This window comes from Electrophorus electricus, chromosome 21 (assembly GCF_013358815.1).
Source record: "Electrophorus electricus isolate fEleEle1 chromosome 21, fEleEle1.pri, whole genome shotgun sequence".
Lineage (NCBI taxonomy): Eukaryota > Metazoa > Chordata > Actinopteri > Gymnotiformes > Gymnotidae > Electrophorus > Electrophorus electricus.
In genome coordinates this window covers 10218244-10244439 of record NC_049555.1, presented here as the reverse complement: position 1 = coordinate 10244439, position 26196 = coordinate 10218244, and the positions used below count along the sequence as shown (strand labels likewise).

At 42.0% G+C, this 26196-nt stretch overlaps 1 protein-coding gene and 1 long non-coding RNA gene across 2 annotated transcripts in view; one reads left to right on the top strand and one right to left on the bottom strand.

Moving 5' to 3' along the window:
- The window catches only part of uacab (uveal autoantigen with coiled-coil domains and ankyrin repeats b), a 36426-nt gene extending 18001 nt beyond the window's left edge, over positions 1 to 18425 (bottom strand). The window contains exon 1 of the mRNA XM_027004744.2: positions 18256 to 18425. Coding sequence (XP_026860545.2) covers positions 18256 to 18303 — 48 coding nt within the window. The 5' untranslated portion in view covers positions 18304 to 18425. The remainder of the gene's footprint in view (positions 1 to 18255) is intronic.
- LOC113574079 lies at positions 94 to 3371 on the top strand. The gene is made up of 3 exons (XR_003410280.2): positions 94 to 679; positions 1894 to 2025; positions 3217 to 3371. It is a non-coding gene; the product is annotated as an uncharacterized LOC113574079 (long non-coding RNA).
- Positions 18426 to 26196: the final 7771 nt, after the last annotated feature.

Below are 26196 nucleotides of genomic sequence, written 5' to 3'. Positions count from 1 at the left end.
ATAACCTATCCCAGCATGCCTGGCCCATAACTAACTGTTACGGTGGCAGAGAGAAGACAGAAACAAGACCAGCCAAGCAGGAGGTGCTTCATGCCAGTGTGCCCTGACGAGCACATACGTGCACACACAGAGTGGGGCGAGCTAGAAATATTAACCTGTAGGGGAGCACATGGTCGATCCTAAAGCTGGCTATTGGCTGGCAGCCCTCAGAGAGCCATCCAGCCACACTCAGCGTGACCCCCTGCTGCTGCGAGACGGCAAGACCGCTGATCCGCGCGCACAGTAGCTGGATTAGGCGTCTCCTTTTTACAATCAGCTGTCTGGGAGCGACAGTCTGATCCCCTCACCATCGTCGTCATCGTCATCTCCCCGCTCTCGTTCCTACAAACCTTCATGGCAAACTGTGCACGCAAGATCTATTTCTGAAAGGGAGACATCAAGCTTTCGATATGGGAGGTGAAAAATAAGAGGGAGTGAAACGACATGTTTAATTTACACAGACTGCATCATTGGGGGGGGGGGGGGGGTATCAGATTACACCCCTCTCCAAAGTTCTCAGTGGAGCTGCCCATGTGACAGTAATATGCAGCACACGTGAGGATCTCTTCAGACATGCAGAATGGGGCATTTGATGGGGACGGAATGCTCTCCAACCTCCTCTACAACATGGAGACAAAAGGTACAGAAATGGAGATTATATATGTATGTATGTATGTATGTATGTGTGCGCGTATTTTTGTTTTGTCTTGCTAAGAGGACAGTGAGTGATGGCTGAGAGGTGTTTATAGCCCATCCACTCAGTCACTTTAAATCTGTGACCCTTTGTAGATAGCCATGTTACTCAGAAAGCTAATCACTAGAGTCTATGAATCATGTGTCAATCGTTTTGGGCAGACTATTGAAATAACCACTCCAATTCCAGGCACAAAAACACTTTAAAACAATGTATTAATAGTATATCTTGTTCCTCTTAAAATGGATGATGCATGATTGTTAAATGCTCCATCAGTCATTTTCTGTCTCGAGTAAAATTTAAAAAAAATATATATATATGATTTTTTTTTTTTCCCCCCCACCTTCCAGCAATATCTACCAGTCAGTCTCATTTCTGATAAGGATAGCACCCGCCAATAAAACTAAAAGCACCAATGTGCACGTTATTAAAAAAATTATTTTATGGAAGTATAAAAGTGAATTTCCTCAGAATACAGGCATGGAGTCAAAAAAGGGCACTGAAACTTTTGATGCATGATGTTTTTCCACTAATGATGTTCATATCTTCCTTCAGTGTGCAGTGGGTGTCTGGGTGAAATTATGGTCATTCTAAAGCCCAAAGCCTTAAACATGGAGTCCAACACCATCTGGCTGCTTAAAAACATACAATGCAAAATGTCATACTTCCATACTATATAGAACACAAAAGCAGTACATCATAGTGCATGTCCAACACACACAGTCTTTGGACAAAAAGCACGTTAAAACCCCCCCCGACAACGTACTTCATACAGAGAGATTTTGAAGTATGCGACCACACTGCACAAGCATCATGTACAGCTCCAAGCATGACACGTGCGCTGAACTACAAACCCATTTTGTCCATCATTCAAAGTGCTGATAGGCCATGTTACCGTTGGCGATGGTTAGCAGTGGAAACAAGCTGAGATCATTCAAGTTGATGTCATATGTTAAAAGATGGACAGGTCAAACGAACACTGGGGAGTTGGTGGATGAAGTGCATCTGGATGTGTGTAAACAGCGAACACGCAAACAAAAATGTACTATAACAGTCGAGCAGTACATTTTGCCATTTTGGATGCAACCCAAGTGCAAAAACAATAAGCCTGACATCACGGCTCCACAACTGATCAATTTCAAAAATGATTATTGTTGTAGACATTCAGACTCGGATTTAAATGAGCTGTGACGTGGTCCATGGGCTACAGCATGTTTGTTCAACTTTGAGCCTCTGAGCACTGCACGCACGGAGGGGCTCAAGAGTGGCTGGCAGGTACAGACAGGCCCCAGGTAAGGAGGCAGGGTGTTGCTGATGGGTTGGGCTGGAGTCAGGTGTGCAAGACCAGGCTCAAGCCCAGGTGTTTGTGTGCAGGGTGGGGGCTAAAGGCTTTTATGACTATGGCACATGAGTCTCTGCTGGCCAAACAGTAGAGTTTACATTCTTGCTGACAATAAGATATCTGTAATCTCTCATTCCCATATCTGATATCTGTTGCCATAAAATGGAAGGCATGCTCAAATGTGCGTTTTTCAAAGCTCTTTTGATTCTTTTCTCATCCTTAAAGGGATGAAACAACTGATTAGCACACAAAGGCAATCTGGTTTAATTTGGAACACTGTCACTTCTACCTTCAACACCATCACCTGTAACACATCTAGCTGTGTTTGTGGAAATAAGCCCCATTATTTACTAAAAAGATCCAAAAAACCAAAAACAAACAGATTAACTGCTTAATGGGGATGTTGATCTTCAGGGATTACATCTTGGTCGGCAATTCAAGTACCATGAGCTGACATGAATGAATAGTGTTCAGTAGTGGCAGACTGAGGTGTAGGTTATGGTGAGTTTGCGTGTTCAGTAGGGGCAGGTCAGAACGTAGGTCATAGTGAGCTTTTGTGTTCAGTAGTGGGAGACTGGGGTGTAGGTCATAGTGACCGTTCATGTTTGGTAGGGGCAGGTGTAATTTCTGTCTCTAGTTGCTAAATGTTCTTGGCTGCCAGGCAGTCTGGTTCAGTCTACATGTGGGAGATCATTTCAACATTTTCCGAACCAAAAATCACAATCCATCATTACACACACACACGCGCACACACACACACACACACTTGAGACTGGTTTTAGGTATCTGCACTAACCACTGCAGAAGATCATATGGTACATGTGTGAGAGAGACTTAGCATGGAACAGTGCCAGAGGGAGAGAGAGAACGTGTGTGTGTCTGATCAAGTGCATTTCAAACTCCATTAACCAACATGTCCCTTAAGGATATTCATGGTGACAACCATGACCTACACACGGCATGGTGAGCAGGCGATATGAGCTGAGATCATCTCTCCATTAAAGTTTTCACTCAACAAGTGTTCCACATTCTAACACACACACACACACACACACACACACACACACACACACACCACCTGCAGTTATAAAACAGGTTCCAACAGGAGACCAATTATCTGCCTCCGTTTTCATCTCTCCAGATTAGTCGTGCCAGGCCATTGCACAAGAACCCCCAACCCACTCAGCCCCTCGGATGCAATACTCCCAGTAGTCTTCAGATGAAGAAAGGCTCAACACTAGGAAAGTTCTGGATGAACACATCACTTCCTTTAATGACCAAGCGGAGCAGCGGCTACTGAGGGAGCGCGCAAAAAAAAAAAAAAAAAAAAAAAAAAAAAAAAAAAAAAAAAAAAAAAAGAGAACCACACAGCAAATTACAAAACTGAAGGAAGAGCTTTGCTCTGTGATGGACCCCTCAAATATTTATCCACCGAGCAAATCCTGAGTGGGTTCTTCAGACCAGACTGTGAGAGCGGTGAAAGATGCTCCAGATCCACTAGCTGCACTGTGGCAGGTAAAAGCACACTTACACTGCTGATGCTCTAGGGACAAAAAGCACCAAATGAGAAGAAAGGCAAAGACAATTTGGGTCATGGCCACTTACAACTTTGAGCACTTTATACATGAGTTTGGATGAACTACAGACACTGGCTCAGTGGTATGTTTATTCAGACACGGTTCAACAGCACCATGACTACGATCAGAAGGAAGATAATAAATGAAAAGTGTGTTCTACCAGCTTACCAAACATTCTCCATGTTTACACACGGTCAGCCTTCAGCACTCGTGAATGACATCATCATGTTTGCGTGTCGAAAAATATAAAAGAATTTTTTTTAAAATCCATTCATGCCCTGCCCCCGACAAAACAAGCCCAGTGTCATGCGGGCCCACTAGGCTAGGCTTGGCTAGCTAACGGAGACCGGAGGCCCCGCAAACGTTGTCAACAGCTGTCGCTGTGGGTTTGTTGTTGATACTAGCCGTTAATAATGTGCTGTGCTCAATTACGCGGCAGGGCTGATGGGCTAACCTGCGATTAACCAGTGTACTCTTGTAATTGAAGGCTATTTCCAGGGTTCCTGCTACACAGGAACCATGGGCCTGTCCTTATGAAGCTGGATTAAATGGATGCTGTAATTAGACAAGCCCTCCCCACGCTCCCAAGGGGAGGTGTCTGCTGATGGTCTTTGTCAAGTGTGCCACCCCAGATGACTGTGTTGGTATGCTAAAGACAGCCCGTGAGGAACTATGGGAAGCCTGTGTTGGTATGTAAACTAGCTAAAGAAAGGCTGCTATAAGATACCTGTCAGCAATATCCCTGCTTGACTGACGGAGTAAACAAGCAAGCCAAATTTGTTGGCACATGCTGCTGCCATGGCAACATGACCACTGACTTGCTAAGCATAGGATGCATCCATTTCAGTGCAGTTATGCAATCATGTAGCTTCATCTACTACTGATCCAATTGATGTAACCCTAGTATCCCCCTGAATCCAGTACTGTAAAGGGAGGCGGGGTTGCTGTGGCTGCAACACCAGTATGCAACACACACAGAAGAAAGAAAAAGGATAATCACCCCCTACTTTCTTTCTTGTGGTTACATGTGGCCTCATCCGTGATTGTGTGGAACCAAGTTATAAAGTCCCCAGATGCAGGCTCCCATGACAGCTACTGTCTACTTCACTAAAAGTCAGAGTCAAAATACCCATTAGGCGGGTGATCTCTACCTGCCCATGGTCAAGCCTTTGGCTCAGGCCACCACCACCCCACACAGCTTTCTGGTGTCTAGACAGCAGTTCAATCACATTGCCCAAATATGACCCTTGAACTGGGGTTCAGGCCATTTCCCCCCGCAATTTGTTAGTTAGAAAAATACCGATCGGCTTTGTGACCCTTGCGGTCTCAACTCCCTGAATGCACCAGGCTCACTGGATAAATTCAGCACGGATGAGAAAGAACATGTCCTCATCAGAAAGCCACCCCTCCAAAATAACAAAACCAAAACAAACCTCGCCAGAGATCACCTAAGGTGTGTGAGTATTTTAGACACGGACCCACCAATTTAGTGCTCTGTAAGCTCTGAAAATCGTTAACGAGTCATCTGTGAAGCACAACTGCTATGCAAGAACACTCAAAACGAAGGTCAGCCTTCAAGCCGGCAGCGAGACAGCATCGTAAACCTACTTCTTTTTTGTCGCCACCTGAATGATATCTTAGGACTAACAACATGCGTGTTTGTTAGTAGTAGTCACTTAAAATTGTTTCTGTTAAAGGCAATTTCTGCAACGCTGCTGCTATGATAGCATTACGTTACACTACTAGACATCTGGATAGCTAAACGTGACCACGCATTTCATTTGGTCGTTTTATAATTTTCAATTGACCAAAACAGGCATGTGAGCGTGAAATTGGCTTAAACCAATATTCATGTCTGTATATCATTTCTTTTTGCATCATTTTCCTTGCCCCATACAGTGTCAAAATACAATACCCTTGATTGATTATCTTAAGTGCATATTACTCCAGTGATGGGAGGAGGAGGAGGAGGAGGAGGAGAAGATCATTTCATAGCCACTGTTGTCATGGTACTTAACTAACAGTACACTTAACTAAAACAAACAATATGGTCCTTAACATGAGGCATAGATTTGGTTAACAAGGGGTGTGGCAACACCCTCACCTGGGTCTAGTTTCCCCTAGTCATTATTGTGTACTCCCTACGGATTGCTTTGTCTGTTTGCATTACGGATTTGATTGAAAACTTCGCAACCTGCTTGCCTTCGCCGCAATTTGTTTTTAAGAGATTGAAATATTGAGAGGTTTGTCATTTATTCTGGGCAAGTTGATATAGTAAGAGTAATAAAGAAAATCTTTTGAATAACCAATAAGTTAGTCATTAGATTAACGGGGGGGGGGAAAAAATCACCAGACTAAATCAGTACCAAAATAATCGTTATGTGCAGCCCTACGTCCAACGGCATGTCAGTCTGTTTCCATCCTGTAGAGCTGGGTCCTCGAGCTTCAGTCCCGGGATCAGAGAAAGAATTCTTTCTAAATATCCAAATATATCGGCATTTGACTTTAAACAATAAAACACCACAAATGTACATGTTAAAATAATAAAGCATGTATTTAGTGTGCAATGCTGCAGTAAAGGTGTTCAGCGAGTAAGCACCTGGCTTCGGTCTTCCACGAACTCCAGAGTGTAGATAAACGACAAAGCCAACAACTGAACAAAAGGAAAATGGACTGTTATTCAGCAAGAAATGGAAGTACAGAAACCCATCAATGCACATCCATATACATTTCACACATACAGACACAGAATATGTGAGAACACGCATCATCTTGAAAAGATGGGGCAAAAGTGGAGGTGAACGATAGAATTGACAGAGCCGATCTAGACAAGATTTGCTTGGCCCAGACGGCTGCTGTGCAGGATCAAAGACGTCTGCAGTGAGACTAGTCCCAGTTCTGATAGAATACCTTGTACCATGTACTTAGTTACACTCCAAAAAGAATAATAGCAGTGTGTGGACTGCACAGCCTGGAAGAGTGCCTTCAAGGCAGGAAAGCCAATGGCTGAGATTTAAAGGCTTTAAAAGGGAAACGCACAAAGTCTAGACAGGCTGAGAGAGAGTTTAGTGTTTTTTAGAGGCAAAATGTGCAGTGTTTGTGAATATGGAATTAAAAAAAAAAAAAAAAAAAAGGGTTGATGTGCATCACATTTCATAGTCACAACTGCTGAGTTCTTCGACTGGTGTCTGGCCCCACACATACCAATTTCACTACCACTGAGTACACCTATAACTACAGTTCATAAGGCAAACACACACACCCACACCCCTATGTAAATATGTGTATGGTGTTTTGTTGTAAGCATGTATTGTGTTCTGTCCAGTGTGTGAATTTTTGTGAGGACCTGTTGTGGGACGCAAGGCAAAGTTGGGGGGGGGGGGGGGGGATTCTGACCATAAAGACTGAGACTCGTATGCTGATACATCGGATAAACTTTTATCTCCTTTTATACTAAGCCAAACTCATCCTGTGTCATAGGGTAAAGCTTTCAAGCTCTCAACCACAAATCCTGAACAATCAAACTGCTCCCATTATGCTGCTCTGGAGACAATATCAGCATTTGCCATGATTAAGATACATGGAGAGTCCAGAAAATTGAACCCCAGGAGAGAGAGTCCAGCTGACACAGAGCGTGTTGGTGAGGAAGAGGTGGTGGGTAGGGATGAGAGCCCACCCTCCTGCTGAGCACAAGCACGGTCACCCGTTCTACTCTAGACCTTTAAAGATGAAAAATCTGACAGATACAATTCACCCTGTGGCCATCGTCAAAGCATGTGGTGATGGCTCTCATCTGTTCTGTCAAAAGGGGAGGGAGGGAAAGGTTAGAAAAGTGCAAAGAACAGGAAGTCAGATCTTTCGAATTAGCCATGATGGAGAATTTCTGGGACGGCCGGGTTTTGGCCGCAACGGCCTTAATCGTTCCTGAGCAAAAACTACCCATGTAAGACGGGAGCATAAATCTTTGCTAAATTAGTAAAAGCACTCTACAATGGTTTCTAAAAACACTGGGACTAAGAAACAGGTAATGTTCAAGAGGGGAATTTAAAAATGTACAACGTCTTCCAGTGAACCCATATTTACTCAGCCTGTTACCCTTCATTGCAAGTCAAGAAGTGTTCTGCAGAGCCTAAATTATATTAACAAAGCTCAGTAATGGTGGTCCAGAGGAAGCGATGAGACCACACAATCCGTCACTGACCTGAAGGGCTAATCTGTAACAAAAACTGCCAAATAATAATTCTGACCTAAAGCACCGCAGGCAAAACTAGACGTGTACTTGCAACGCGGAAATAAATTCAGTCATAAAACAGAAAGAAAGAACCACTTGTCAGTGGAAGGTGTTGCAAACCAGCTGCAAGAGTTTTTGAAGAAAAGTGCACAGCAGGTTCAGACTTGTACAAGATGTTGCATCTTTCCTCCCCCTGTACCCTGTTTAGTCCCATTAGCCTACATCCCCCCTCTCCTCAACTGGGAACATTGTTGGATTATTTATTGTACCAGATGGGTCTTTGTGGGTAAAGTCACTGCTTGCTGTGGAGGGATAAAGTGCTCCACACTGAGTTTAAGACTAGGGTTGTACCTTACGTCACCCCTAGAGGGCAGCATACAAAAGCGCATAATGCAACTGACGTCACGTTTGATTAGATACATGCCTCAGTCTATAAAATTGACATTAAAAAAAAAAAAGAAGAGTAGAATGCACAGCGATTTGTTCCATTTGGCACCAAATGGCTGAAATTTTATTAACCCTCAAATAGTAAAGCTACTTTAGAGTACATAAATTAGGAAAATGAGAGATTCAGATTCTGTCAGCTGTTCTTAAAATCTAGTGGCTTCCTGCAGTTTTGTTGTTCCTCCATCAGCAAAAAGCCATTATTGTTGCTGTGGTTGAGCACTGTGCGGGGGTGTGTGGGTGGGTGTGTATGAGAGCATGTGCTTAGGTCAGCAGCATGAGATCAACAGCACAGACATAAGATGCATCCCACAGACATCTAGGCGCTGCTCTCCATCACAGGCCTATAATCTCATCCCCTCCCCTAGAACTCACCCAGACTGGACCAAGACGTCCATATCAGAGCTCTACAAGCGTACACACACACACACACACACACACACACACACACACACACACACACACACACACACACACACCTTTTCACCCTTCACTCCTAGTCACACAAATAACCCCCATGGAGGGCTAGAGGAGAGTGCAAACACACAAGTTCTCAAGATATCACATGCATGTTTACATGTTTACATGTATATACACGCAAACACACACACGCCACCAGACCAGTTCCACTATAGCAGAGCAAGTGTCCAGCTTTAAAGGAGGCGCAAAGTACATGCACAGATCCATCTCTTCCTCTCTCTCCCACACAAACAATACAGCTTCTATGTAATTTCAGTCATACAGCCAAAGTGCACAAACCCTACCCCCATGGCTCCTCATACAATCACACCCCCCACCCCCACCCCCACACACACACACACACACACACATCTGCCCCTCATACAGACAATGTCTTATGCTATGAACCACAGACACGAGCTTTGTTTGGTCAATTTCCCAGTAAAAGGGACAGAGCCATTGTTGACGGGTTCCATTCTTTGCTCCTAAACAAGAGTCATGTTACAATCTAAATATATGGTTGTAAAGGAAGCTTTAGAAAACATTTGGAATTACTTATTTATCCATATTATTAGCTGCAAAAATATGATCAGATCCTTGTCCAAGTCATCATGAAGATCGCCCCATTTAATATTTAACAAATGCTGGCACATTTTTCAGTGTCATATATTTACTGACTAAATGGCTCATTGGTAAACCAATCTAGTATTAATCGAATATAAATGACCTAGTAATTATTCCAGTAGACATTGTTTCAGTTGGTACAGATGTTTGTCCTGCTCTGACATTAAATACATTTTAAAACATCTTATAATTAAAATTAATTCATTCATTTAAAAAATGAATTCTGCCCTTCTGTTTAACTGCAATAGGACATTATTAAAAAGAAATAAAATAAATGTAAAAAAAAATAAATAAACTGGGCACTGGTAAAAATTTAAAAATCAGAGCTCTTAAAGACTAGAAAGGATTTTTAAAAGCTTTAGGCCTCCATGGGCCAACAGTCCAGCAGATTACCAACGGAAGAAACCCAACACCACTGTGGCTCTCCTAGGGCGTAGTCAACCTAGAAAGAGGAGTGCAAGGGAACACCACAGAGAAGCCTTAGAAGACCAGCTGAGCATCTGGAGGTGTTTTCAGCACAACCTGTGTGTTCATGTGCCATACAAAAAACACACAGTGCATTATGGTCTGCGTCAAGTTTGTTAAAGATGGCCTGTGTGCGCTCCATGAAAGCAATAATGTTCTGTGAACAGGTAAGACCCAAGTTGAACTTTTCAGTACATGCACTTAGCATTAGGCTTGAAGACAGGGAAACATTGCATACCAACACCAAAGCCTCAGCCTGAACGGGGCTCGGGAGCCAATTAATTTTATGCTGTACCAGGAAATTCTATAACTGATTTGAGGGGGATCATGCAATGTGTTAAGTGATCCCAATCACTGGTGTACATGAACGAGAGAGAGAGAAAATCCAGAAAAAACTCCTTGGTGTTCATATTGCTGAAATGCATTGTCGTTATCAGATGCAAGCCATTCAACAAAGGCACCCTCCCACATACACACAGCTTGAAGCAGTTTTCTAGAGCGGAAAGGGTCAAAAATACTTAGGGTCAAACAGACGACGTTTGGCTAAGGTTACTGCCAACAAAGGCTTCACTAGTTAGTAGAGCTACAGCTTTAGAAGCACCCCCCCCCCATATCATTTGATTTTATAATTCTCTCTAAAAAATATGACACTGAGTTAATAGGGCTGTATATAATATAGAATGATTATAAAGAGTTTAAAGACCTTTTAAGACAAATTCCAAAGGGTTTACATTCTCTTTCACATCTTTGTTCATTTACTCATTAAACTTCAAAGCATTTGACACCTCACCATACATCTACATCATGATATCTGGTGCATTATGATTGGTTATCAAAAACCTTTAATGAGTTTCATGTCAATCAAACCCATGTCTAGTTGTGCTGGAAAAACCCAGAGAATAATGGGACTAATGTTGTCAAGCAGTGGCACATTCTCCAGAACGTGTCATTTCAGAGCAGGAAGTAAACCATCCCTCCCCAACTCTGCCAGCAAATACACACCATCAGACATCCTTCCATAGCACTGCAAATTCATTTACCAAAGAATTCTCTCAGCCCCCTGTGAACACACAAACCTAGGCTACACAAGCACACACTGAAATGCAATTCAAATATTACAAACTCAACTCTTCAGGCATATTATGACTGAGCAAGCAAAGAATGAAGTTACAGGCCTATTTCTGATTAAATTACACCCCCAAAAAAGAAACTGTCATTTCTAACATTACTGTTACAGGCTATGAGCAAAGCTCTCAATATCTCAACAATGTCAATTTATCAAACGCTCAGAGACTGTGATTAAATTATATAAACCTTATGACAATGTTCAAATTCATTACATAGCCTTCAAACTATCCAAGCCATTTGAAAAAGTCTGGGATCCTCCAAGTGGGCCCTGAGATATGGGTGCATTTGACTCAAGATGGGCTGTGTTTCAACCCATACCATAAAAGTGGTGTTTGCCATCACTTAGAGTTGCACAAAGCACAACCTCAGAAGACATTTAAGCAAAAACTTCAACAAATCACTTTTTTAAAAATGGTTTTTTTTTTTGTTTGTTTGTTTTAAATACAACCTTACCAAATGAAAAACACTCGCAAACATTTCACTGAAAATGTGTTCTAAATAAATATGTAACAAGAATACATGCGGAGATTTATCGTGGCTTTCTTCCTTCAGAATGAGAGGTTGACAGGGAGCGGTATGCCTCTTACGAGGCATGCTACATGCAGTTAGACCAGTGGGAAACAACAAGGTAAGCCCTGGAGCCAAGGGCTCACTTACCATGCCTGTTCCTCCAGTGACGAGTGCTGAAAAGCAAGGTGCAGCAAGCCCGTTCAGCACGGTTCAACCCTCAGTGTGAATGACTGGCTGCATGCAGCCAATCTGATCCTTTAACCAACTCTGGGCACGATTTCGAGCCTTTGCTGACGGACACACTGCAGAGGCCCTGTGCCCAAGAACATTCACTTCTGCGCTCCTGCCGTAGTTACATGCCTGCCAGTATTAGCATATGCAATAAAATATGATTGATTCTTTTATTTTTAGGCACATCCTAACTCTGTGTCGACAGATACTTAGGAAACCACCCACCAACTCCAACTGCAGACACCACTATTAGGTGTACTACACCTAAAAGTGACCTCACCATATGAGAATCTCAGAACCTTTTTTCGAGCTCAGTTCAGTATTTACATTTTCCTTATTGTTAAAGCCTTTTTCACCTGCATCAAACACTCAAGGCAGGAGCAACAACAGGCCCCTCTTAAGATCCATACATCTGAAGGCTTTTTCAGGAGAAAAGGCTGTATTGATCGAGGGACTGATGACAGCTCCTGTAGTCTGCTCGGCACGCACCAGAGGACAGTCGCCATAAATGGACATGGTGAAAAAAAGCTCCAGTGACTAGTAAAGCAGTTGCCTTGTCATTTCATGTGGAAAAACAAAGCAAAAAAAAGCTGGAATGGAGTGTGAAGAAAGGGCATAGGTGCAGACAGCGACAGAGAGAGAGAGTTCACAATGACAAATGGACAGAAAGAAAAGACAACACAAAAGATGGAGAAGAGGGGAGGGTGTGTGTCCCAGGTGGTGCTAGGGCACAAGTCTCTGACCTCAACAATTCAGTTTGAATAAATTTCACATATTCTTCTGGCGGGATGTGAATGGGCAAGCAAGGAAGAAATGATTCTCCAACCAGAAGACTAGGACTTTGAAATGTGCAACAACTGCTACAAAAAAGGCATTCCCAAATGGAACGATTCCAAGGGCTCCAAAACACCCCATTACAAATTGCCATAGTATCCAAAAGGAACACGAGACAGTATTATTAGTATAATCTGCTATAATAAATGATTTTAGGACCTGGCTTGCGGACAACTACCTTTGTGTGCAAATTTATTCACACCACACACATACCAGCAACAAATCCACACATGCTCTCCCTCATTCAGGCTCTGCAAATTTCGTGGCCATTAGAGCTAAATAACGGCTGCTCTCCGTTTTCTGCTCAGCTTGTGGATACAGCGCCGAAGAGCTCCTTTGCTCTAGCCAAATGAGAGGAGCGCTCCCGGGTACCGCTCGAGCAGATGCTTCGTCCTCTCAGGCCTTCCGCTTGGGAAGGAGGTGCCAAGGATGTAGAGACTGAGGGAGAGGTGATAAGGCACCAGGGTTCAAGGTCTCATGACAGAGCAGAGCAATGAAGGGGAAATGGGGTGTAATGCAGGGAAAAAAAGAGAGAAGCCCGCAGGCCAGTAGAACAGTCCAACATCCGAAGAACACATCACACACACACACCTGTGCCTCAGCCTGTATCTGTTCCCTGGCTGACCAAGAGCAGGAGACAATGAATGAATGCATGCATGCATGCATGCATTACATACATATACACAATGAAGTGATAATGAATAGAGGTTTATGTAATGCATTATAATGGAATGTGCCTATTAAGAAGCAGAAGTCTATCGTCATTGACCAAATTACGACCCAATAACAGAAAATTCATTTCTTTTTCCAGTTTTTCCTTCTTACTTTTAGTCGGTGAGTGGGAGTTGTCATAACGACTGGCTAGCTAGCTCTCCCCTCTCATGCTACAATGGAGGGTACGACAGGCACTTGGATTTCCAAGACTCTGAGGAAGCGAGCGACATCTTTAGTGGTTGCCAACTGCCCTTGCCAGCCAACATGAGCACACAGGCGTCCACGACAGATGCTCACAATTACCAAGCGTCAGAGAACGCAAAGAGTAAAGCCAGTGCACCAGCGAGCAGAGCTAGGTCCGCTGCCGTGGCCTAGCATCATCAAAAGAAGAGTAACTGGGGGGGCCGCCAAGCTGCACAGACATAGGTTCTGCTAAACACTGGACACACTAAACACACTTTAAAATGTATTGCTCTGAACACATACAGTAATGGGATAAATCATCATCATTTACACTGGGTGTGGGGGCAGGGCTTTCATCAGGACATGGAGATGACTCGCACATGAACCAATAAATACAACGACAATTCCAAGGAGCAAGTGCATCGTGTTGTAACCAAAGGCGTAGAGCTAGTAAAAACAGCTGTGAAGTAGACAAAGTTTCCAGAGAAACAGGACATTTCGGGCAAGAGTCCATCAGCTGTGCAAGCACTTGGTCCAAAATAGCTTTTTTTTTTTAAAAGGAAGTTTGTACCATTACACTGAAAGTCTACCTCACATGCAGATTTCATTCAACATGCATATTCTACATACGTACACCATGTATTCAGGTTTTATTTCATTATTCAAGCATTTCATTCAAGTCTGTTTTTATCTCCCATTTCCCACTCTGGACTTGAGGCAGCAGTTCAGACACGTTCCTCTGGTTTGAGTCGAAGGCTTACTAGTCTAGACTGCACAAGGGGCTCCATTTCAACCTGCTGTTTGATGTTGGCCTCTAAATCTCATCTGACACACTGTCTTGGGCCTGTTCGTACTACACCATTATATTATTAACGTCTAGCACCTCCAGGCATGGACAAACGGCAGAAAACGAAACTTCAAAAGGTGAGATGTTTACTATACAACCCCTGCATTAAGTTAGAGACAGAAATAAATAAGTACACACAAGCACAGGTGGATGCATTGATATTTCAGTGCATCATCTTCACAAGCAAAAGCTGAAATGTTGCATGCACTGTATAAAAGAAATATAGGCTTCAGAAAGGCCAGACATAGGAATGAGATGGGCTCTCTTGTACAGCACATTGCCAGTAATCCCCAGATAGGATAACATTCAATTCCCATTGCAACAGCTTGCTAGAACTCTGGGGCCTCGCTGCTCACTGCCGGACCTTCAGAGAGGCACAAGGACACATTTCCACAACTCTCCCGCCGTTTGCATTAGTCACCATGCTTGTCCACTCCAGCATGCCTCCACAAGTCAGTGCTCAATTCCAGTGACGATTTGTTTAAAATCTCCATTTCGGAGATGGCTCGAGCTGATAGAAAAAGAAAAGTAGCTATTCTGAATTGAAGCGACGCACCGAGTGCATGAGCAGACACACGGGTTGTAAACTGGTCAAACATGAGCAACCTTCACACACCCATCATCCACGTTACTTTCATTAGCATGTCGGTTAATGACAACAGACCTGTGCGATCTCTCTTTATTAAAAATATTTTTAAAATGACAGACGGTTATGATTAAATTTACCATACTTCAAAACAAGTCTGTCGTGTATAAAGTCCTTCAAAGTAGCCACAATGGAATGCTTTGAAGTGTACCATCTTTGTCTTATAATGAAAAATGAAGGGAGCCGCACAGTCTACCTCATACCATGCAATACATGCACAGGTTACTTGAACTTAAAAATCGACACACATACTTGTTGAAGCAACTTGCCCGCTGGCGCCTGCTGGCCCTTACCCTGCATATGGCTGTGCCTATTGTGCTAATGAGCCACAGTGTCGGAAACTTACTCACAGCCTCAGCTGTGACTTACTCTCATTAATTACACCCATGTGCGTATGAATCACAAGCTTCATATCATCATGTTCATATTTTGTAGAGGATTACTTAATGTTCTGTTTGAAAAAAAGGTTTAGCAGCAGGCATTCATTTATTAAAAGAATCATAATGGTTACACAATGCTTAGGGTCATTTCAGCCCATCAAGATGCAGATCATCATACAGTAAAAATGTCCAGACCACTGCTGCTGCCTCTTACTGTGAATATGACAATGTGCGGCCCATTACATCCTATTTTGATGGGGTCAGGCAAATAGGAGCAGCTGAAAACACAGAGACACTGCTCCGCCTTTCATTGTCAGGAAAACATCTTGGAGTTCTAGTATGAACCGCTTTCACAGCATTGCTAGTTTGGATCGGAACTCATCACAGAGAGGAAAAAAAACCGAAGAAACAGCATGTCAAGTAATAATGTTTTAGTAATCTTAGTAGTAATGTACAAATATGATGACCCTACCCTGTCTCTTTACAGGATGCTTCCATGAGCATTACATTACCCAAGAAATTTGATTAGAAACAATGATTTTGTAGACAATAGCAGTAAGCCCAGACAGTGCTTTAAATCAGGCCAAACCAAACAGATTTGTAAATGATGTTCCATTCAACTATTCCAATATAAAATATTAACCAGTCAAATTATTCAGTTCAACATTAGGATTAATCGGTGTCCAAGTAACTGTATACCAACCAATCATCCATGTATACGGGTTCCTAAAAAGGCAGAATAAAAAGGCACAAGATGCACAGGCAGACAGCAAATTGCATTCTGGCCAGCAAAGTACATTTTGAAAACAAGAACTACTCTCATTACTGCCCATCTGCAACCATCAGGGTAACAAACACTGCATGCACAGAGCACATTCATCAACAGAAGCCTCAGGCATGCTTAAAAGGTCTCGACATCTGGGAGATGAGAAGGAGGTAAATAAATAAATAAATAAATAAATAAATAAATAAACAAACAAACAAACAAACAAACACCTCAAAGCCCCTCCAAGTATTGCACTCAGCCAGACAGTTCTGATTGGAGATTCGAACCTGCTTCCAAAAGCCCAAAGCTCCGCATTTCAGAGCGGAATGCAGAAACATCACCCATGGCACACCAGCAGACCTGCAAGCATATTTACAAAGCACAGAGACGGTTGTAGAATTGAAGCCATTCTGCGTTTTGCTTGCTACACCACACTCGCTGCAAGCTGAATCAGCTTCCTCTGAAGCCCCAAGGAATTCTGCCTCCATGCAGGGAATAGCAGGATTCACGGAGGGCCTGGCTCCTGTGAAGGTTCACGGTTGTGTGTTCCAGGGGTCTTTGTGCACTGGTAAATGACAGACCTCTCACTAATAGCAGATTCTAGACTGCCTTTTGGTGGGGTGTGGAAACTCCTCACTCAACCAAGCACGCAGGAAAACGCATCCTCATCAAATGCATAAAAGTAAATCAAGCCCTTCTTACACTGCTGTAGTCAGATTTCAAAGCCCCACACAAACATTCAGTTCACACCATATTTTAGGGGGAAACACCATCTCTCAAAAATACATTAACAGGTATGCTATGAATTATTTTGGCAATTTGATGTCTGAAAGCTCCCAACAAGAATAAACAGGGTGCATGCCTTATAGAAGGCCAACATACAAGGCTATGTGGAACAAGGACTTACAAAACATGGCAAGATTTGTCCTTTTCCATTGACTCATTTTCTCATCTTGGAGTTAACTTTGCTTGTGGGCTGTTGGTATAATTTTATCAATCATGTCTCAGTTTTTTTTTGTGTGTTTTTTTTTTTACAATCATGCTATTTCCAAGAAACACTCCCATATATTATGACACACAACACTATTTATTATGAATTAGATATCAGACAAGTGTTGGCTAAAAGCAGAGGAGGAACGGTAGACCTGCTATGCAATGACATTAAATACAACACACACCCAGCAAGGAATTCAAACGCTCTGGGAAAGCACCCTCCCCTCCAGAACAAAACTCTTACACAAGCCCCTTCAGTAACCGGCCTTCTCTCAGAAACACAAAGCATGGGGCAGAGTTTCTTTCACATGTAAATTCAAGAGGGAAGCAAGCCCCAGGCATCTCTAATCGGGAACTGGGCTTGAATCTCAAACAACACAATTTTCCCCAATGCACCATTTGAAAATTATCCAAGTATTCCAAATATGATCTTAAGTCGAATGACTGGTTTTCCCAGAGGCAAATTATATTTGGTCCTAAAACAAAATATAACGAGGATTTCATGATGGAGATAGATAGATAGATATTTATATAATATATAAATAAAAATCAACCCTGTATGTTTGCATACAGCTATTTCTAGATTTGTTTTTAAAAGTTAAGATTTTATAGACTCGTTGACAAAGTCAACAAGTCTACTGGAATAGTTTCATAAACAGGTACCATGATGTACGACTCTCATGTCTAAAACATGCGATAAGAACTAAAAAGGAAATCCAAGAATCCATGAATTTCAAATGTAAAATTTCAGTGAGCTCTGTAATTAGGTCATGGTCACACCTCAGAGGCGCAAACCGATCTAATGTAAATCCCGTGGGATTATTCCCACAGTGGGGAACGCAACCCGCTGGAGACCTGCCTGGATTCTCCCTACTGATGGTCCATCAGACGGCGTTACACCTCTCCTGATGTTGGGCTGCTTCATGCTTTGGCATGGACGCACTGGAGAACTCGCAAAACTGAGCAGGCAAACCTCCTTGCTCCTTGCTTCAAACTGACTCGAGAAACGTGTATCCTAAACACGGTAGCCACGAAGCACACATCCAGATGTCCCTACAGCGAATAAGAACATCCCCACCGCAGAAAACACCGAGTCATACAGCAGTCATAAAGTAGACCGGGCAGTTAGAAACCCAACTTTAACTTACTGTAATATTAACTTCATATTTTTTCAGGCGGTTCTTCAGACTCTTCATTGTTGCTCTTTGGTTAAACAAAGTTTCCTGTGCGCGTGTAGTAGACTACTCCAATAAAAAGCGACTAGGGCGTTTACGTTTAACACTTACAACCATAAAACTACTTCTCCCTTAAACCAGAAGCTGCGATTTTCACCTGACGCGTTAACCACATTCTACGAACCTGTCGCGGTACAGACACAACCCTAAACCAATGGTTGTCAGGAACTTTATGCAAAAAAAGTTTACTTTGACCAATCAGACCTGACTCAGGGTGGGACTTCCTTGTTAGTTTCAGTGTGACTTGGATGTGCGACTGGTAACAGCCTGAGTTTTGGTGGCGTCATCGTTACCTGAGAAAGGGTTGGACTGTTAAATTACATGGAGGGGTATTTTCACCTGAGGGTGGTTTAGACTCGGATGGGCTTCTCCGTGTCACGGCCTTTTTGGAACCGTTTAATTAAATTTATTTATTTATTTGTTAGTTAGTTTTTTTTTATTGGCTGTCCATACAGTTAACACTGGACTTTTTAAATTATTACAACCTTGGGCTCTCAACATAGGACAAGCCTCATGCAACGCTGCCTATAACATTCAACAAACTGAGCCTAAGCAGACACTTGGTTGTATTCTTAGATTTTTTTAAGTGACATAAGGGTAGTTCTCCACAAATGCCAATCGGGAGATCTGTTGCCCCCTCCTGGTTTCATTGAGAACAAACGAGGGGTTATTATTTTCTCTTTGGCCTAGAGAGGTTTCAATGAGCAAACCACAGCAGGACACTTATGAAAACTCCAGAGAAAAGTTAGTTTTTCTAGTTAAGGTGCCAAGTGTCATCTTTAATCTGAGGGTATGCACATCTATAACCACTGGTATAGGTTTCATTTCAACTTTGGTGGGGGGACACTGCTCACACCAGCCAACCTACCACATTATATGAGTAGTGTGAGCAGAAATTATTAGGAGGGACACACACCCCACCACAAAACTACACCTATGTCTATAACCACACTGTCCTCCTATTTAGGATGACCAAAAGTAAATGGACAAGTCACTGTTTGGCTGTTTAGTTGTTCCCTCTGTGTTGCTGGATAGAGTTTATGCACAAGAAAGCTAAGTACAGGTCTAGATGTGCTATTATGCATCTAATCTGCTGCTGCTGTCTGTCAATATGAGAACTAAAGAAGACTAAATGCCATGAGGCTAAAAACACCAAAGTGTTTGGTACATTTGGTGCATTGCTAAAGTAAAAATGTAAAAAAAAAATTTTAAAAAGACTTGAGGCAAACCACCTGGAAGAACATGGAGACTACATCAGTGGATGAAAGAGTGTTTTCAGTCACATTTAAAAATTGTACTGATCAACATTATCTAAAATGTAGCACAGACATGTCATAGACTACCATACAGAGGAGAATACACCAACATGTCATGAGGGGGATTTCACACAACGTGAAGATTTCTCCTCAGGAAGACACGTCTCAGGAATAGGAAGTCCAGGTACAGTGCAATATAATGCTGATTTCTGAGACACAGTCGGAAGCAAATGAGACAAAAAGCGGAAAGTAAAAAGAGTAAAGAATGATGAAAAAATGAAAATGTTCATGATCCAAAGTGATGGATCCCACCTTATCTGCCAAATGGATCAATTCTGAGGTAATCACTGATTTCTCATATGCAACCAAATGCATCAAAAGGCCCCATACATCACTTTATCTTGCAACAAGTCAATGACCTAAAATATACTCAACCCCCACTGTGTGTCCAATTATTAGGCAAGATAGTATTTTTGACCATATTATAATTTTTATGCTTATTTTCCAATTCCAAGCTATATAAACTTGAATGCTTAATGGATTTATGCATTTCAGGTGTATTTGTGTTACGAGGGAGGCTGTAACATAAGGAGATCCACACCCTATATCCAGGTGTGCAGAATTATTAGGCAGCTTCTTTTCCTCATGCAAAATAGCCTAAAATGAGATTTAACTGACTCTGAAAAGTCTTTTAGAGGGATGCAGCACTCTTAAAACTTCTACAATATTGGGGCGTGATCACAGAACCATCAAATATTTTGTTGCAAAAAGTCACAAGAAACGTGTTGAGAAAAAAGACACAAATTCACTGCCAAAGATTTGAGAAGAATCAAATGTGAAGAGACCAGGAACCCATTATCCTTCAGTGCTGTCATATTCCAGAACTGTAACCTACCTGGAGTGCCCAGAAGTACTCAGAGACATTTACATTTACATTTATGGCATTTAGCAGACGCTCTTATCCAGAGTGACTTACAATGCTTTGTCATTTACTTATAGATTACATCCTACAGCAGGTTAGAGTCCAATATGTCAATAATCTACAATACTGTAGAAATACAGGGATCACAGCTGATGCCAAGAAGTACAAAATATACAAGGTCTATCTTAAACAATGATAAGTGTAATAAAAAATAAGTGCTAGAGTTTGTTAAACAACATCAGTGTAATAAACAATACCCTAAGTATATAAACAATAAGTACTAATTTAGTCAGTCAGTATAGGAGCAGGGTCAGTTTTTATTTAAATATTTCATGAATAGATGGGTCTTCAGTCTGCAGTTGAAGACGGCAAGGGACTATGCTGTCCGGACAGCAAGTGGGAGTTCATTCCACCATCTTGGAGCCAAGTCTCGATGCTCGTCTTCCATGAGACCTGAAGCATGGTATTTCAAACCGAGCTGTACTTGAGGTTTGAAGTACTCAAGGTATGGATCGGGCTTTGACGATTGACCTCATGTATCAAGGGGCTGGTCCATTTTTGGCTTTGTAGGCAAGCATCAAGGTTTTAAATCTGATGCATGCAACTACTGGAATCCAATGAAGGGAGCACAGCAGCGGAGTAACATGTGTGAACTTTGGAAAATTGAAGACCAGTCATGCTGCTGCATTCTAGACAAGTTGTAGAGGTTTGATGGCTCTTAGAGGAAGACCAGCAAGTAGCAAGTTGGAGTAGTCTAGCTTTGAGATCACAAGAGAATGCACAAGCACCTGGGTAGCTTCCTGCAAGAGAAAGGGCCGAATTCTTTGTATGTTACAAAAGAGGAATCTGCAAGACCGGGTTAGATTTGAAACATGAGTTGAGAACGACAACTGGTTGTCCAAAGTTATGCCCAGGCTACGGTCAGCTTCGGATGGTGATACCAGGGAGTTCTCAAAGGAAACTGTGAGGTCATAATAAGGGTTGTAAGTACCTGGGATGTACAGAAGCTTGGTTTTATTGGGGTTGAGCTTCAATTGTGGGCTGTCATCCATGACGCAATGTCAGTCCAGCAAGAAATAATTGAGTGTCATCGGCATAGCAATGGTAGGAGAAACCATGAGTAGATCACCAAGAGAACGAGTATAGAAAGAGAAGAGAAGGGAGCCTAAAAGTGAGCCCTGTGGAATACCAGTGGAGAGTCTGCATGGTTTGGATGTGGATCCTCTCCATGTCACCTGATAGGACCGTCCCCCCAGATAGGACTGAAACCATCTCCATGCAGAGAAAGTCATAACAAGCCTGGAGAGAACAGAGAGAATAATGTTGAGGTTCACTGTGTCAAAAGCTGCTGAAAGGTCTAGAAGAATCAAAACAGATGACAGTTTGGCAGCTTTAGCAGCATGAAATTTCTCCGTCACTGCTATGAGGGCTGTTTCTATAGAATGTACTGGTTTGTAGCCGGACTGATTGGGTTCATGCAGCTGGTTCTTGTTAAGAGACAATTGATTGTAAATTGTTCGTTCGAAGGCTTTTGAGAGGAAAGAGACAAGTGATCTGTAGTTGGTAACATTGTAGCCATCGAGTGTGGCTTTCTTGAGGATTGGTACCACCCTAGTGGTTTTGAATGCAGTTGGCACGTATCCAGAAGAAAAGGAGATGTTGATGATGACAGAGATGAAAGGAAGCAAATCTCTTGAGATTGTCTGGAACAGAGTGGAAGGAATTGGGTCCAGCAGACATGTAGTCGGATTGCTGGAAGTCAGGAGTTGAAGAATTTCGTCTGAGGAGAGAGGAGAAAAATAAGTCAGAGAGTCAGATACTGGGGAATGCTCTGGTTGGAAGAGTGGGAACTGAGGAAAAGGACTGGTGGATTGCTGCAACCTTCTCCTCAAACAAGGTGATGAAATCCTCAGGAGTAAGAGATGAGGAAGGCGCTTGCATGGATCAGATGCTGATGATTAGATTTTTCCTCTGTAGTAGGATGTTACTTCCAGTGAGAAGTAAAAAGGAGAGATTGGTATGAGCTGAGGTCTGAAGCTACGTGAGATTTCCTCCACCGCCTTTCTGCAGTCCTTAGTTCTCTCCTGTGGCAGCGGAGTGTTTCTGTTAGCCAGGCGGCAGGCGGGGAGGACTTAGCAGGTCTAGAGGAGAGAGGGCACAGAAGATTCATTGATGAGGAGAGTGTAGAAATGAAAGAATTTGTAACTATATCCAAAGAGAGAGAAGACAGAGAGTCAGGGTGAGGAAGTGTGGACAAAATAGTAGAAGTAAGGGAAGAGGGAGTTATGGAGTGCAGATTGTGATGGAAGGAGGAGGAACACATTGGGGAGGACTGGATGGAAAGAGAAGGAAGGGAGAGAGAGAAGGATAGAAAGTGATGGTCCAAGAGGTGGAGGGGGGTGACAATGATGTGTAATAAACAATAAATGCTAGAGTGCGATGTCTGATGTTGTGGTGGTACGAGTGAAGATCAGGTCTACAACATTGCCTGCTTTGTGAGTAGGAGGAGAGTGGTTAAGGGTGAAGTCAAATGCTGTCAACAGCAGAAGGATGCAGGAGGAATGCAGTTTGTCTGATAAAAGGTTGAAGTCTCTAAGGAGAATGAATGGAATTCCTTCAATGGGGAATTGACTCAGGAGGATGTTGAGCTCACCAATGAAGTGATCTAGGGAACCTGGAGGGCAGTAGATGACAATGATATGAAGTTTGCTGGGGAAAGACACTGTAATTTCATGAAATTCAATAGTGGAGATGGAAAGAGTAGAGAAGGAAACGTCACTCTTGAGACAATAGTAAACCTGTGCAACCACCCCTGCTGGAGAATGCCTCGGAGAATGGGTGAATGAAAAGACAGAGGACAGGGTAGCGAGAGTCGCTGAGTTCTCAGGGATGATCCTTGTTTCTGTTAGAGTCAGGAAGTGTAGGGATGCTAGTGCTGAGATGAAGTCAGCCTTCTGGACAGCAGATAGGCAATTCCAGAACCCTTCTGCCACCAGGATCTGTGATGGTGCCAAACGTTGTGAATAAATGAGGTTGCTGACATTGCGACGTCTATGATGATAGCGTCGAGGAGATCTGTGGTATATATGGACAGGAATTGTGAGACATATTTCAGATGCCCAATTTGTGGATGCATGAGATGAAAGACTGAGATAATATGAGAAGAAGTTACTTAGGTGAGTTCGTGAAGTCCAGTAGATGAGATGTAGATGAACTGATTGAAAGCACAACAAAGCTTCACCAGGTGTTGATTACCGCTTCAGATATATACGTCTGTAGTGGAGTCATCCTAATTTAACTCAAGTTCAATAAGTGCTGAGTCCGCCCCTCAATTCACTCCAAAGGCCAAGGCGGAACTACACCTGTAGTGAGTAATTACAGCTAACATGCAACTAACAACTATATTCAGACAACAAGCCTTGAATTTATCAGAATCTAAGGCAAAAGTAAATAAACTCAGAGCCTACCTTAACCAACCAGAGGATAATCCAACAAGAAAAACCAAAGCACACTGATGTAACCCAGGTAAGGAAATCTGAAAGCCGACCACCACTGACCAAGACACATAAAGTGAAACATCAAGACTAGGCCAAGAAAAATCTGAAGACAGATATTTCAAAGATTTTATGGACTGATGAGACGAGAGTTACTCTTGACGGACCAGATGGATGGGCCCATGGCTGGATCAGTAACGGGCACAGAGCTCCACTTCGACTCAGATACCAGCAAGTTGGAGGTGGGGTACTGCTATGGGCTGGTATTAATTAAAGATGAGCTAGTTGGACCCTTTTGGGTTGGGATGGGCTCAAAATCAACTCCTAAACCTACTGCCAGTTTTTAGAAGACATCTTCCTCAAGCATTGGTACAGGAAAAAGTCTGCATCTTTCAAGAAGACAATGATTTTTATGCAGAACAATGCTGAATCACATGTATCAAAGTACTCCACTGCTTGGCTAGGCAGTAAAGGCCTTAAACCTGAAAGAATAATGACATGGCTCCCTTCCTCACCTGACCTGAACCCTATTGAGAACTTGTGGGCCCTTCTTAAATGGGAGATTTACGGTGAAGGAAAACAGTAAAGGTCTCTGAACAGTGTCTGGGAGGCTGTGGTGGCTGCATAAAAAGTTGCTCGTCAACACATTAAGAAACTGACAGACTCCATGAATGGAAGGTTTATGACTTGTTATTGAAAAGAAAGGTGGATATATTGGACACTGTTTTTATTGTTCTTGCTGTTTGTTTGTTTGCTTGTTTGTTTTAAATGTCAAATGTTTATTTGTAAATGGAGTTGTTTATTATCCTCACTTTAACATATGAAAATAAACAAATGAGATGGGGAAAATTTGTTTTTCATTTAGTTGCATAATTATGCACACATATTCTCCTAAAAAGAAGCCAAAACCTCACTTTTACTTTGTTAAATATTCAGGTTTGAGGTTTATTAACATTTTGGATTGACCGAGAGTGCTGTAGTTGTTCAACATTAAAATGAATTCTCCAAAATACAATATGCCTAATAATAGTGTGTATGTATACATGTGTGCTTAGTTCAATTTATATATATATATATATATATATATATATATATATATATATATATATATATATACATGGTTGACGGGAACAATTTTGCCATCTGAACATATTTCATTCTATGCCATGTTTGTGAATAAGATAGTTACTTTCTGTGGAAAAGTTTCAAAAAGATTAAAAGCCTTTAATTTTACATTGCTTTAGACTTGGGTGAATAACTTTCCCCATTTTTAAATCTATGGGTCATGTGCATTATTACCAAGCTTTTTAAAAAACAAAAACACAAAAACACAAAAAAAACAGTGACCTAATTCAACAACAATAAAAAATACAGATACTAAAACAGAGACTACATCCAAAGTCAATATTTTAACTAATGTTTAAGAAACATATACACATGAGATTTTTGCTTCAAAATTATAAAATGTGTTCACCAAATTGTTGTTTACCAAAAATACTTGGAGCAATTACTAAAATAAAATCAGAAGCCACCTGATAGTAAACTATTTCACACGAGTGGTTTTCATAGGAATCGTGGCTGCCGTAGAAATTTTTTTTGATGTCAGATTCTGAGAGGGTGTCATGGGGAAGAAGAGATTTGATTATCCTGTCACAATCACTTAGTGAGGTCATCACCAGTGGGGAGCTCTGACTACCCTCAAACTCAGCAACTAAGAGTAGAATGCTAGTTCCAACAGGTCGGTATCATGCCTAAAACATGACACACTCATTCTTTGATTGTGTAAGTAATGACCAAGAAGTAAAATATCTGTGAGTATGGAAAGAAATAAGCCCAGTTCAAAATGAGGCAGTAAGTCTATAGGTCTTTTTTTCCCCATAAAATCAAATGGACTATTCTCAGAATAGTCTAACTTCCTTCACATTTATTTAGTATGTGAGAGAATTATTCTTTAACTTATTCACTGTCATAGACTAGATTTAAAGAACATGATCAAATTTGCATTTGTCCTTGTCAAATGTAAATAAGAAAGAAATGCTTCATAGCTGGCTGGCTATTTAATTCCATGGTTAGTGCTAACATGCTCTTATCTGAATCATGCAGCTTAAAGCAGAGGCTGCATCACATCAAAGGTTGTGTAACCAAGCCATGTGGAGATGCCATTACAGGGACAGGGCTGCTA